General features: G+C 38.1%; 1 protein-coding gene across 1 annotated transcript in view; it reads left to right on the top strand.

The window, feature by feature from the left end:
- The first annotated feature begins 6,363 nt into the window (after positions 1-6,363).
- The window catches only part of CAPN3 (calpain 3), a 29,325-nt gene continuing 21,688 nt past the window's right edge, over positions 6,364-14,000 (top strand). The window contains exons 1-6 of the mRNA XM_081312598.1: positions 6,364-7,054; positions 8,599-8,668; positions 8,871-8,989; positions 9,904-10,037; positions 10,811-10,979; positions 13,382-13,513. Of these exons, the coding sequence (XP_081168724.1) occupies positions 6,764-7,054; positions 8,599-8,668; positions 8,871-8,989; positions 9,904-10,037; positions 10,811-10,979; positions 13,382-13,513 (915 nt within the window). The 5' untranslated portion in view covers positions 6,364-6,763. The remainder of the gene's footprint in view (positions 7,055-8,598; positions 8,669-8,870; positions 8,990-9,903; positions 10,038-10,810; positions 10,980-13,381; positions 13,514-14,000) is intronic.

Genomic DNA, 14,000 nt, shown 5'->3' on the forward strand with positions numbered 1-14,000 from the left:
TATTAATAAAAAATAAGCTGGATGGCAGCCTGGATATGTATACTCATTGCTCTGTCAAATGATATAGATTTCATCTAAACAGCAATTGTATAACTAAAATCTTGAGGTAAATATTTTTTCAAGGTACCTTTTGGACAAATTCAAAAAAATCTGTAGTCAATAAAACTGAATTTTAAATTTTAAAAAAGTCTTTGTAGATTCCTATTAAAGAATATGGGGAAGGAAGGGTATTATAAATTTTAGAGTTTAAGACTTTATTCATAATTCCAGTAAGATATACGTACAAATAGTAGTGAGTATGGATTTAGTTCTGGTCTAAAAAATAGCTGCTACTCTGCCATAAAGTGTTCAAATAATGTGAGGGAGATGAGAATGCAGAATGACTGCTAGCCATTCATTTGTGCCATTGCCAAAATGATTTGAATTTTTACTAGAATAAATCAGGGAAGGAAAGTATCCAAAGTCTTCCACAAGTTGCAGAAATATACCACTAGTGCTGTTCTAACTGTGCAGTAATCTGAATCACTTGTGTCTTCCCATACCAATGAGCTTAAATTGCTTCTAGTATTTCCTGCTACAAGAGAGCCAAATGTAACATATGTGGGTCTTGTAATAACCAAATTAGTAGATACCAACAGGAAAGCAGAATGTGGATGTAAAACATTGGTTGGGAAAGCATTTGCAATCAAATAGTGATATTATGGACACTGAATACAGCAACCTCCACCCTCAAATTCCTGCTATGCTACCTCAGTGTGGTGAGAGCCACCCATCCCAGTCTGCAAAGCAATTCTGGGCAGTTTACAATTAAAAATATTACCAAGAGGAATGAGTTGAGAATGTTGGGAGGGTACATCAAGAGAATATACTCCCAGCAAGGTTATCCAAGATAACGTGTGGATAAAAATTATAAAAATTAAAAAAAAATTATATAGAAATCCCCAATTGACTATCCATATTAGAGATTTTCATGCACCCCAAATTTATAAATTTAGGAAGAGTAATCACATATAAGGATCTCTTAGACGAAAATGGAGACCTGAAAACAAGAAAAAGACTATTAGAAGACGGTATAGAATTGGAATGGTGGGCATACTTACAAATACAGTCACGATACAGAAAAGACAAAAAAGAACCAGGGATAAAATTAGAGCATACACAGTTAGATAAAATCCTTCTAGGAACAGAAGACCAAATGATAAAAAAGATATATCAATATCTATTAGAACAGGATTTGTTAGAAGAACAGGTAAAAGAAACAATGTTAACCTGGAGTAAAAATTTTGGTTACAGTATTGACCTAGATAATTGGCAATCACTATGGGATAGAAACAGAAGGTTAACGCTAGCCACCTCCTACAAACAGAATCTGTACAAGATGTTTTATAGATGGCACCTTCCCCCTACAAGGTTAGCAAAAATAGATTTAAAAAATCTCACCGACATGCTGGAAATGCAGAAGGCTTCCAGGGACTTACTATCACATGTGGTGGGAATGTTCAAAAGCGCAAAATTTCTGGCAGAGGATAAAAAATTGATTGGAAGAAATATTACTACAAAAAAATTATTTAAAACCGGAAACTTTCTTATTAGGGATTATTAATGATAAACTCAGCAAAGCATCTTTCTACTTATTAGTGCATATTTTAACTGCAGCAAGATTGGCATATGCCCAAAAATGGAAAAGAAAGGAAACCCCCACTGATGAAGAAATAATAGATAAAATTTTATCCTGCGCCGAAATGGACAGGTTAACCCTAGAGATTAAAAATAAAACTGAAACAGAGTATTATGAAATTTGGCAAAAATTTGTACAATTGGTTAGAGATAAGGAGGATCGCTGAGATGACTATTGTTTGATTAGTTGATAATGTAAGGACTTCTTATTAGCACCTATATGATGGACACAACTGAAAGATATGTAAATATAACGTTGACAACTGAAAGACAGTTTACCAAAAAAATTACAGATGTTATATGTACAGTTTGTTATACTCTGTCCTGTCATAGAATGTATTTTAAGTTTTTGTTTTTTCTTTCTGTAACATAAGGTAATACTAATAGTAGTGTTGTAGCCAGGGAAGTTGAATCAAGTCCACTTTTGTTTTTAAATGTACATTTAATAAAATTTTCTAATAAAAAAAGAAAGAATTCGTTAAGAGGATCAAAAACAAGCTTTGCCAACTAATTTCATGAAGGTGAAATAAACAAGTACCAAGCAACAGCAAATGTCACCTTTGTAATGAAAAGAATGAAACAATTGACCATTTGAGCAGTGGTTGCAGCAAAACTTCACAAACTAACTACAAGTAGCATCATGACCAAGTTGACAGAATTATTCATTGGAAACTTTGCAAGAGGTTTGGGTTTGAATGTAATAAAAACTATCGGCACCATCAGGTTGAGATGGTTTTGGAAAATAAGCAGGTTATGATCTTATGGGACTCTAAGATGCAAGCAGGTTTGTAACATGCCAGTTATTGGAAAGAAGAAAATCTGGTTCATTGATGTTGCCATACCAGGTGATGCTGGAAAAACAGTTGGAAAAAATGATGAAATATTAGGATTTGCAGATCAAATATGGAAAAAGAAATCATGACTGGAGCCCTTGGAGTGATACCTGTAATGGAATGCATGGGTGACCTTGAGGGAAGGAAAGAAGATACAAGACCAGAAGGAGCCCATAGTCGCTTAATGATTAGAGAAAAAAACTAAGAAAGGACCACCTTATTAGACTGGCCAGCAGCATCCACAGCAAGCCACGATAAGACAGATATGACAAATCTGTCATATGACAGATAAGACAAATCTTTTCCTTATGTACTTGCACCCCACCATCTGATACAATTCTGTAAGTCATACTATCATGATGCAATTCATGCCCCTTGCTCATTCCCCTGAGGCTGCTCATGGGACTAGACAGGGCAATTTTTCAAAAAAAAGTGGGGGGGGGGGAGAAATGTTAAAGTAGAAGCCGCTCCCTGTAAAATGTTAGCTAATATGAAGCTGACATAGCAACTACTAAATCCAAAAACCATCAAACTTTCTGCAAACTTTAATTGATAAAAAATCCTCTGTTAATGTGTACATATTTGCCTTTTGGAATTCTGAAATTTGCGTCATTCCACACATCTAGGGACCTCCTCAAACACCTATTTCTTGGTTTTGCACACCCATGTGGCAATTGGGAAACATGGTCTGATTCAGAGATGCATCCTTGCCATATTATGCAGTACATCCACATACTGTCTAAATCATACAATGCATCTGCAAACCATAGGAAAGCATTGGTCAGTCAGATATGTACCAACCAATAGGCCAGGGTTGAAAAACAGATACAAGGGCTTTACAATACTGCATATTGCCTATTGTAAGATAGAGTGACAGATGCTCCTCCCTCTGCTAGGCAGATTCTGTATCTGAAATCCTGAAGGAATAGAGCTAACCAAACAAAACACTAGTAACTACGATAAGAAATAAAATGTGCCAGCATGGAAACGAACCCAATTTTTCAAAAAAATATATTCCAATAATGAGTGACAGCTAACAGAGGTTAAAAAATGACGAAGGCAATGTTTCTCTAAGTGCAAATCAAGATGCATGGCATAGTATTGCAAACTTAGTTATACAGTATGAATTTTTATAGGTATGAATTTATAGGTATGAATTTTTTAAAGCAAGGGATAAATAATTTTTCTTAAACACAGATTGTGTGTTTATTGTTTTATTTTAAGCAGTTCAACGATTAACTACTGGTATGCTTGCAGAAGGAAAAATGTTAATGTTACTAAGCAAAAAAAAACATGCTCCAATTTCTTTTTTTCCTTTTTAATTGATTTTGTGTGTTAATAAAAAAAAGATGGGACAAACAGGAGTAAATACAGAAAGGTGATATGGCCTGGGCCTCTTATGATGTATGTGAATGAATATCCTTTCTGAGAACATCTGGGGATTCAATAAGAAATGAAAACTTGCAAATTATTTCAAAATGGAACACAGTTTTATATGAAGAATAGATTTACTATTATATGTAGTAAATGTTATGCATGTTATAAGATGCCAGGTTTGTAGATGGAGTTATCATTGATGTATATTTTTAATGTTCTGCATAATCATAATAGCATTTGTTTTCATCCTTTAAAGTTATAAAATTTGTATCTTTGAAAAGTTGGAGACACAAAAAATCGAGACACACACCCACACCCATCTTTCCCCCTAAACCCCAAAACTTACAGTAGAGCAGCAGCATCCAAAGAATCAAAATAAAAAGATCAGGCAGGCACACATTATCAGCATAACACACATAGGTATAGTATAGGTGGTACCTTGCTCAATAGTAGTAACTGTGAGAGGGATCTCAGAGTCTTAGTAGACAATCACTTCAATATGAGCCAGCAGTGTGCTGCAGCTGCCAAAAAAGCCAACACAGTGCTAGGCTGCATTAACAGAGGGATAGAATCAAGATCAAGTGAAGTACTAATACCACTTTACAATGCTTTGGTAAGGCCACACCTGGAATACTGCATCCAGTTTTGGTCACCACGATGTAAAAAAGATGTCGAGACTCTAGAAAGGGTACAGAGAAGAGCAACCAAGATGATTAGGGGGCTGGAGGCTAAAACATATAGGGAACGGTTGCTGGAATTGGGTATGTGTAGTTTAATGAAGAGAAGGGTGAGGGGTGACATGATAGTAGTGTTCCAATATCTCAGGGGCTACCACAAAAAAGAGGGAGTCAAGCTATTCTCCAAAGCACCTGAAAGCAGGACAAGAAGCAACGGATGGAAACTAGTCAAGGAGAGAAGCAACCTAGAACAAAGGAGAAACTTCCTGACAGTTAGAACAACCTGCCTCCAGAGGTGGTGAATGCTCCAACACTGGAGGTTTTTAAGAAGAGACTGGACAGCCATTTGCCTGAAATGGTATAGGGTTTCCTGCCTGAGCAGGGGGTTGGACTAGATGACCTCCAAGGTCCCTTCCAACTTTATATTATTATTATTATTATTAATGTTCACACATCTCTTTCTTTTTTCCCCAAATTACAAGCTGCATACACAAACTGATCATACCAATTCAGAGGCTGAACACACAACCACTTCCCAGACAGGAAACTTCCTTCTCCCAGAAGTCTCCAAGCAGAACGCACCTCTTCACAAACCTTCTATGACATAATCTCCTCCAAATTCCCATAAGAATAAACAAATGCTTGTAAATTGATGTCCTGCCTTCTTTCTTTCCTAGGACTGTTTTTGTTACATATGTTCCCCAGAATGTCTCATTTCTCTTCTAGACCCCACTCAGTTGTTCTGCAGAGTCCCATAGTTTTTTGGAAATTACTTCTCTGAACCAAAAATGCTTTGTAATATTCTGGACATAAAGTTCTAGATAAAGTGGGAGCAGATTATGTTCATATCCCTTATGGATTCTTTGCTGGAAAAAAATTAAATCTATGGGTTCGATGTTCGGAAATGGTACATTATAGAAAGAAGGTTACTATGTTATATAGAGAAGGTATATATAGAGAGAAAGGGACGCGGTGGCTCAGTGGGTTAGGACGCTGAGCTTGTCGATCAGAAGGTCGGCAGTTTGGCGGGTCGAATCCCGAGTGCCGCGTAACAGAGTGAGCGTCTGTTACTCGTCCCAGCTTCTGCCAACCTAGCAGTTCGAAAGCACGTAAAAATGCAAGTAGAAAAATAGGGACCACTACGGTGGGAAGGTAACAGCGCTCCGTGCGCCTTTGGCGTTCAGTCATGCCGGCCACATGACCACGGAGACGTCCTCGGACAAGCGCTGGCTCTTCGGCTTTGAAACGGAGATGAGCACCGGCCCCTAGAGTCGGAAACGACTAGCACGCATGTGCGGGGGAACCTTTACCTTTACCTTTATATATAGAGAGGGTAAAATATAAATGTACTTGTAACTGCCTTGTCTCTCCCCTCCCCTCCCCTCCTCTCTCCCCTCCCTTCCCTTCCCCTCCTCTCTTCTCCCCTCCTTTCCTTTCCTCTCCCCTCCTCTCCATATTTCTTTCTTTGCACTTTTCACTTACTTTATTACCTTTCTTTTCCTTACTTACTTTTTTCTTTCAAAATTTGTATAGTTTTTATTCTGGTAAACATTTCTTTATTAAAAATTATCAGGAAGGAATATTCCTTCTTGGGAAAAGTTGGTTTTGCTTTAGCACATCTCTTCTGCTGGATGCATCATTGTAAAACGAATTGTATCATCACCCTGCAATTTTTGTGTGTGGAGTTACTTAGGTATTTCTAAATGCTGGTTAAAAAGTTGTGTAAAGTTCCCTTGCATTTGCACTTTCACTTGCACTTTCATTTGCACTCTCAATCTTACTGAAAGAGCCAACCCCTCAGAAGGGAACTTTCCTCATCTCCTCCTCCATGCCCAAATGCTTCCTAAGTTTATTTTTAGTTGTCAGAACTGCAACCTTTACAAAGCACACCACAGCCCGCCTCACACATATGAATCCCTAGATGGAAGTTACTCTACAAATTTGCTTCCTGCTAAAATTAGGATTTTGACATGAAAGGACAGAGTAATCACTGTAAGAACCTCAAGATGATATCTATGCAACTCAGTGGATCTTCCTAAAATTGTTCGAAGTTTTGCAAAAAAAAAAAAGGAAGAGAAAAAACTTCAGAAGAGATTGTGCAACGTCGTTTCTTCTTTTTTTTTTCCATTTCCTTCCAGGTCCTAGTCTCTTTTTCAACTGTTATAATTTAATTGATAGTTTTGCTTCAATTTCATCTAGATGCTGTCTGCTGTCAGTAGTACTGTTGTTCAAAAGACTGGGTCTGAACCAATTCCCTGTCAGCATGTTACCACAACTACAGAAACAGGTGCTGGAACGGGAGGGATCTATTCTGCCATCCTCAGCCGCAACCAGCCCATCACTGAAGTGAAGGAGAAAACCTTTCATGAGCGTCATAAGAAGTGCCTTGAGAAGAAGACTCTTTATGAGGATCCAGATTTTCCAGCTAATGACAGCTCCCTTTTCTTCAGTCAAAGGCTCCCAGTCAAATTTGAGTGGAAAAGACCCTCAGTGAGTAGGCCTCTTGTCTAATCTAAAGATTAGCATATGCTTAATATTTGCAAGTCATCTATGTAATATTATTTCAAATGAAAAAGCAGAATGCACAATATCCCCAAATGAAATGTTGGAGAAATCTAGGAATTGCGTGATGTGGGATGTTACAGTCAATAACCTAGGCGTGGACAAGAAGACGGGGTCAGAAAAAAAAGAATTAACAGCTGAATATCACAAATATGATTACTTAACACGTGTTTCATAATTTCTCACTTCCAATTTAAAAATTAGCTTTTAGTAGCCACTGGTTTTTTTTGTGACATACAAGGTTTTGGTGGACCATAAGCAGCCCTGTATAGTATGACACTGTGAGAAAGCATGGATAATTTTAAAGGAATATCTGGAAAGCAAGAATTTGAGGTAGCGCATTTGCTTGTTCCTTTAAATTTAGCACTATGTTGTTGTGCAGCAAGGTCTGCTCCTTTTATACATGTCTTGTGTCATCATCCAGATGCAAGAAAGTAGGGGAGCTGGTAATGTGGTGGCAGGATGAAGCAAAATCCAGTAGATATCCATGGTATAGGCTAGTGTTTCTCAACCTTGACAACTTTAAGATGTGTGAACTTCAACTCCCAGAATTCCACAGCCAGCTATGTTGACATAGACTAAGGTTATGGGAACATATCTACCCAGAAGACTTATTTAATTTAATTTAATTTTAATTCCATTTATATCCCGCCCTTCTCTGAAGACTCAGGGCGGCTTACAAGCTTAGCAGTAGCCTTCATTCTATGTATATGCCTGCTTATTAGGGCTTTCACCACCCCCCCAAGCGGCATTATTACAAAGTCAGCTTAATTGCCCCCAACAATCTGGGTCCTCATTTTACCTACCTCAGAAGGATGGAAGGCTGAGTCAACCTTGAACCTTATTCCAGTAATGTGATGCATGGACACATTTACAGTAACAAGAGTGTTCTATATAGCAGTGTTTCCCAACCTTAGCAACTTTAAGATGTGTGGTTATGTTGGCTGGGCTTTGCTGGCTGGGAAATTCTGAAATCCACATGTCTTGACATATGTCTCAACTAAGGTTGAGAAATACTGCTCTACAGTTTATTTAAAAAAAAGTCTGATGTTGTTATACAGCAGGGGTCTTCAAACTTGGCCCTTTTATGACTTGTGGACTTCAACTCCCAGAATTCCTCAGCAAGTGTACCTGGCTGAGGAATTCTGGGAGTTGAAGTCCACAAGTCATAAAAGGGACAAGTTTGAAGACTCCTGTTATACAAAAACTGAAGCATCTGATCAAGAAAATTTTTCAATCTTGTTGTGAATTGATTATACAACTCAATGCTACATTTTGGAGTTATCACTTAGATAATTTCAGGGTTATTGTTTATCCAACTCTCTCAAGATATATGAAATGAAGAGGCACCATTTTGATCACAAAACATCAAAATGTTTGCACCAGGGGCAGACAATTTTCTTTGCAATCCTTAATTATCAAAGTGTGTGCGTGCATGTGTGTTTTTCTCAACAGTGTATTTCTTTATCTAGGAAATCTGTGAGAATCCACGCTTTATCCTTGGTGGAGCTAATAGGTCTGACATATGTCAAGGGGAACTAGGTATGAAATCCTTTGTTTGCAGTTTTGGAAGGTTTAAAATATTTTATTTATCCGATTAATTTACCAGTTGCCACTTTCTAATTAATGTATGGAGTAAAACATTTTTCTGAAAAACAAAAATACCATTACTAATTATTCAGTTGCATGCATTTTTTTTTCATTCTGACACTGAATGTGCCTAACCCTGTTTGTTTTCTTTCAGGGGACTGTTGGTTTCTGGCTGCCATTGCTTGTCTGACCCTGAATGAAAAATTATTGTTCCAGGTCATTCCAGAAGGTCAGACCTTCACAAAAGATTATGCTGGGATTTTTCACTTCCAGGTATATATTGTAAAATAGACTCAAGTGGACTTTCCTTTCTGCATTTCCCCTATGATCTACTAATTTCCCCTATGATCTACTAGTAACTCAGAAGTACACCCAGAAATGAAAAGCCTATATTAATCACTATTTTGCTGATTTGATTTGATTAAATTTATATGCCGCCCTTCTCCCTGAGGACTCAGGGCGGCTCACAACAATAAAAATTAAAAAACATAGAGTAAAATTTTTTAAAAAGAATTAAACAATAAATGCAAAATTACGAGATGTCAGAATAATGCAATATATGTATGTTCTCGCTGTTCCCCATATGGATAAATAGTAAACTTCTATGTACTTTAAAGGAAAATGGATTGTACATACCATTCCAACAGATTGTTTAGGGTAAATCCCTCCCCACAACCACTAAGCACCCAGACCTGAATAGCTGCTAAAGTCAAAGCAATGTAAATTGTCATCTAAAGCAGGGGTCCCCAACCCCTGGTCCATGGACCAGTACCAGTCCGCGGCATGCCAGCAACCGGTGCATACAAACAAGCAAAGCCCCATCCACATACAGCACATAAAACCACGCCCTCTCCGGTCCACGGAACAACCTCTCTCCACAGAACTGGTCCCTGATGCCCCAAAGGTTGGGGACCTCTGATCTAAAATGCAAAGGTCCAAGAGTTCAATGTCTAATAGAGAGTTAGAATCATACAGTGTAATGTATGTCTGATGAGTTCCAGATAGGACAAAACCAGTCATGCAGTGCCTTCTGGTGACCAGTGTGTTTTCCTATTACGATTTAATCATGAAACAATATAATCTAGTTCCTTTTATAGTGTATAAATCAGCTTTTGATCATAAGTAACACCTATTTCTTGTGCTGTCTACCTTGGTGAATTCTAATTTGTTTTCTTCAAATCTTCCAGTTCTGGCGTTATGGAAGTTGGGTGGAAGTTATCATCGATGATCGTTTACCAACGTATGGGAAACGTCTGGTCTTCACTAAATCCTCCCAGCAGAATGAATTCTGGAGTGCATTACTGGAAAAAGCTTATGCAAAGTAAAGAGATTTTGTCCATTCAGTATTTTTCTACGACCTACTGTTTATTGTTCATGTTGAGACTGAAGCATGTAGATATAAAACTAGCAGTTTTCACAAATAACATGGTCACCTAATGATGGCAATAAAGATAATTCTACTTTTTTCTTGGCATTCATCAATTCCATTGTTTGTGTAAATGCTACAATTTCTTACACTCTGTAGCTTTACATAAAATGAGAGCTCTGCTTCTTAGCCAAATCACATACTGCTTCCATCATATTAAGTGCTTTGAGTTATGGTTTCTACACAATGGTTGGAGTCAGATATTGATGATGATGATTATCTGCCATTAAGTGAATGGCACATAATCATCATTATCATCAAGTCCATTCCTAGTGACCACATAGAGAGATTTTCTCCTGGATGATTTGTCCCTCACCTGGTCCTTCTAGTGATGTACTCATTGCTACTTTAACCAAGTTCATCCACCATGCTGCTGGCCATCGTCTCCTTTTCTTGCACCTTTCCCAGAGAACTATGTCTTTGCATAAAGTGTCTGACAATAAGTAATAAACTATGGCTTATAATCTGCAATGACTGATTTAGTCACATTAGTCAAATTAGTCACATTTGTAAAATCCAAATAAATCTAATTATGGTTAAGTCTAATAAGTGAAGACAACTATGAAGGAAGCGTAAGCTTTTGCCATCTGGAGATAAAGCTGATCTACTTAGAAATGGATGGAGACTAACAATGAGAGTCATTTAACTTTTTATGTGTTCCTTTTCAGGCTTCATGGGTCCTATGAAGCATTAAAAGGAGGCAACACCACAGAGGCCATGGAAGATTTCACAGGAGGAGTAACAGAATTTTATGAAATAAAGGATGCTCCTAAAGATACATACAAAATCATGAAGCATGCCATTGAGAGAGGGTCACTTATGGCTTGCTCCATTGAGGTATATTTTGAGTAATGTATTTGTAATAGGTCTTGTGTCAGGACCCACCCCAATCCACATCTTAGGAAAACAAAAACTCTTGGAGTCAGTTCTAGTCCAAAAGGAATTTTTACTAGGACATGCTTGGTTGTGGAAATACAAGACAGGACTTAGTATTGTTTTACAAATTGAAACTTTATAAAGGGTTCCCGGTTCAACCCCCCTTCCCTCAACCCCATTTGGTCAGCCCCCATCATTTTACTTCGTGTCATCCCTTTCGTGGGGAAAAAGGAACTTCGAATCTTTACGGTTATTGCCTTCTTCCTCTACAGAATTAAAAGAAGACACAGGCCAGATGCCTTCTTCTCTAACCCTCCCTTTTGTTCCCCCAGTTCAAAAGGTTCCCTTGGTCTTTGAAATAACCTAAGGCAGGCTGATTCCACATGCGCTCCTCCTTCCTCAGGAGATGGCAGAATCCATGGGGGGGATAATGTTTTAAACATACATTTATGAATGTGATATAAATGGATTCTGACGTCTTGGCTATCTTGTGTGGAAATACAGGAAAAGATCAAGGTGATAACTTGGCACTGAATGAGTCTTGAGAGTGTATCACAGCAAAGGATCAGTATGAAAATAAAATGTTTTCACTGAAGAATATTTAAAAGCTATGGATCCCATAGCAAAACTGGATCTCAAAAATGGTGACCTCACATGCCTCAGAGAAATAGTTTGGAGTATAAGGAAGAATCTTCTTCTTTACTTCCTCTTTTGCCACTTTGGGTGTCGAGGGAGATAACACAGTGAAAGCATGAGATTGAGAAACAGACATAAAAGGGAAATGTGTAATTGGTGTGGAACTAGCATTCAGAGATAAAACAGCACTCAACAAATCCTTGAAGGATAGTAATGGAACAATGGATACTGTTCAGTTTCTAGGGAAGAGGACCAATCCAGTGTATCCTCTGTGCAGTTTTTTTATTTGCCTTGGAATGAGAATATTTTGCATAAAAAAGGAGTAGAATTACTGTTACTAGAGTAACTAATTGATAAATAGGTGGGGAAAGAAAGGACAACAGAGGAAGAAGAAAAACAAACAGAAGGAGCTAAAACTCCAACTTGTATGCAAAAATAGATACCGTATTTTCTGGTGTATAAGACAACTTTTTAACCCATGAAAATCTTCTCAAAAGTCAGGGGCCGTCTTATACGCCGGGTGCTGAAACTTTAGTGACAGGGCTGGCTGGAAAACCTGGAGCGGATCTCCCATTTGGTCTGCGCAGGGAAAGCGGGACCAATTGGAGAAGAAGCTGCAGTCTGATTTTTTACAGGCTGGGGTCTGGGTGTCTTTCCTTCTAAAGTTGAAGAGCAGCTGCAGTCTATTCCTACTTGAAAGGCAGGTGGGGAATGCAGCAGCCAGAGCAGCTGCTTAGCTCTAAGGACACATTTGACTCAAAAACTAGGCGGGCTGGCTGGAAAACCTAGAGCGGATCTCCCATTTGGTCTGCGCAGGGAAAGCTTTAGAGTGAATTAGGAAAAGTTTAATCCACTTGCACTGTTTTATGTTTACATGTTTGATGACAAACAGCCTTATGTTTATAAGTGACAGTTTTCCTACTAAGTACCTGCATGTCATAAGCATTTGAATTAAAATTACCATATTAAAATCAAATCTGATGTTTTTTAATTTTTGTTTGGTGTGCATTGGAAGAGGGGTAGTCTTATACGGCGAGTATAGCCCAAACCCTATAATTTAACAGGAAATGTAGGGGGTCGCCCAGTCGTCTTATACACTGGAAAATACGGTAGTAGTGCTTTTTAGCCAGCCTAGCTCGGCACATTCCTTGATTCAGGATGGGCTTTGCTCTACCACTCCCTTTTCTGACTCTGGATGCAGCAAGTGATGCTGGCTGACTCTTACAGTTGTGAAACCTAACTCAGCAGGGCTTCTTCAGGGACCTAGGAAATTATGCTTCTAAGGCCTAAGGTGGCTAGATACTATAGGCCAGGGGTGTCAAAAGTGCAACGTCATGTGATGTGTCATGACGTATCATGACTTTTTTTGCCATTGCTGGCAATGGGGTGGGTGCAATTTCACTATGATGCATCTGGCCCTTGGGCTGGCAGTTTGACACCCCTACTATAGGCCTTCTCCCTGGGCCTATAAATGTAGATTTAATTGAATGGAAGAACCTATTCCAGGTCATCCTGCTGGTTTCATGCCTAGTCTTTCAGGAGGGACTGGCTTCAGAATATTCTGCTTAGACATACAGCAACACATAAAAATTAAATTCTAAAGAGCTTTTATGTTGTTAGGCATCTTTGTCCATTTATAATATTATTCAATTATTAATATTTTGCTACATCTCTGCCTCATTTTTCACAATATCTTCCTACTTTTCCTTTCTATTTTTCTCTCCTAGGACAGTTCAGGATTTATTTATGGAAGTGCCCCTACAACTAATATTGGACAATTCATTGTCCAAAAGTTGCAGAAGGTGAATTCTGAATTTTTGAACGAGTCAAATGAAGAAACAGAAGATAGAGCAACCAGGGTCTGTATTACTCAAATGTGTAGCCAGTAAGAACGATGTGGTTTTTATGATGTCTTCGCTAACTGCATCTCCTGAAAGACTTGCATTATGTTCAATTTATAGAACTGGAATTTTAGATTATGATTAATGAAGTTGGAATTATCTACCAAATAATAATTAACAGGCAAGCATTTGATTTTAAATTATAACTTATTGAGGCATTTTTCCATTTTTTCAATGAAACTAGAGTATAGAGATATTATTAAGTACTAAAGTCCAATGGCATTTAAGAGGGGGAGGGGTTCAGACCTTGCCCTCTTGCCCTCACATAACGACTCCAGACTAATTCCCCATTTAATCCTTCCTTCCAACTGCAATGGATGGTCTTCAACAAGAGCAAAGCATTGGACATGAGGAGAATAGAATAGAATAGAATAGAATAGAATAGAATAGAATAGAATAGAATAGAATAGAATAGAATAGAATAGAATAGAATAGAATAGAATAG

This window comes from Vipera berus (assembly GCF_964194415.1).
Source record: "Vipera berus genome assembly, chromosome: 1".
Taxonomy (NCBI): Eukaryota; Metazoa; Chordata; class Lepidosauria; order Squamata; family Viperidae; genus Vipera; species Vipera berus.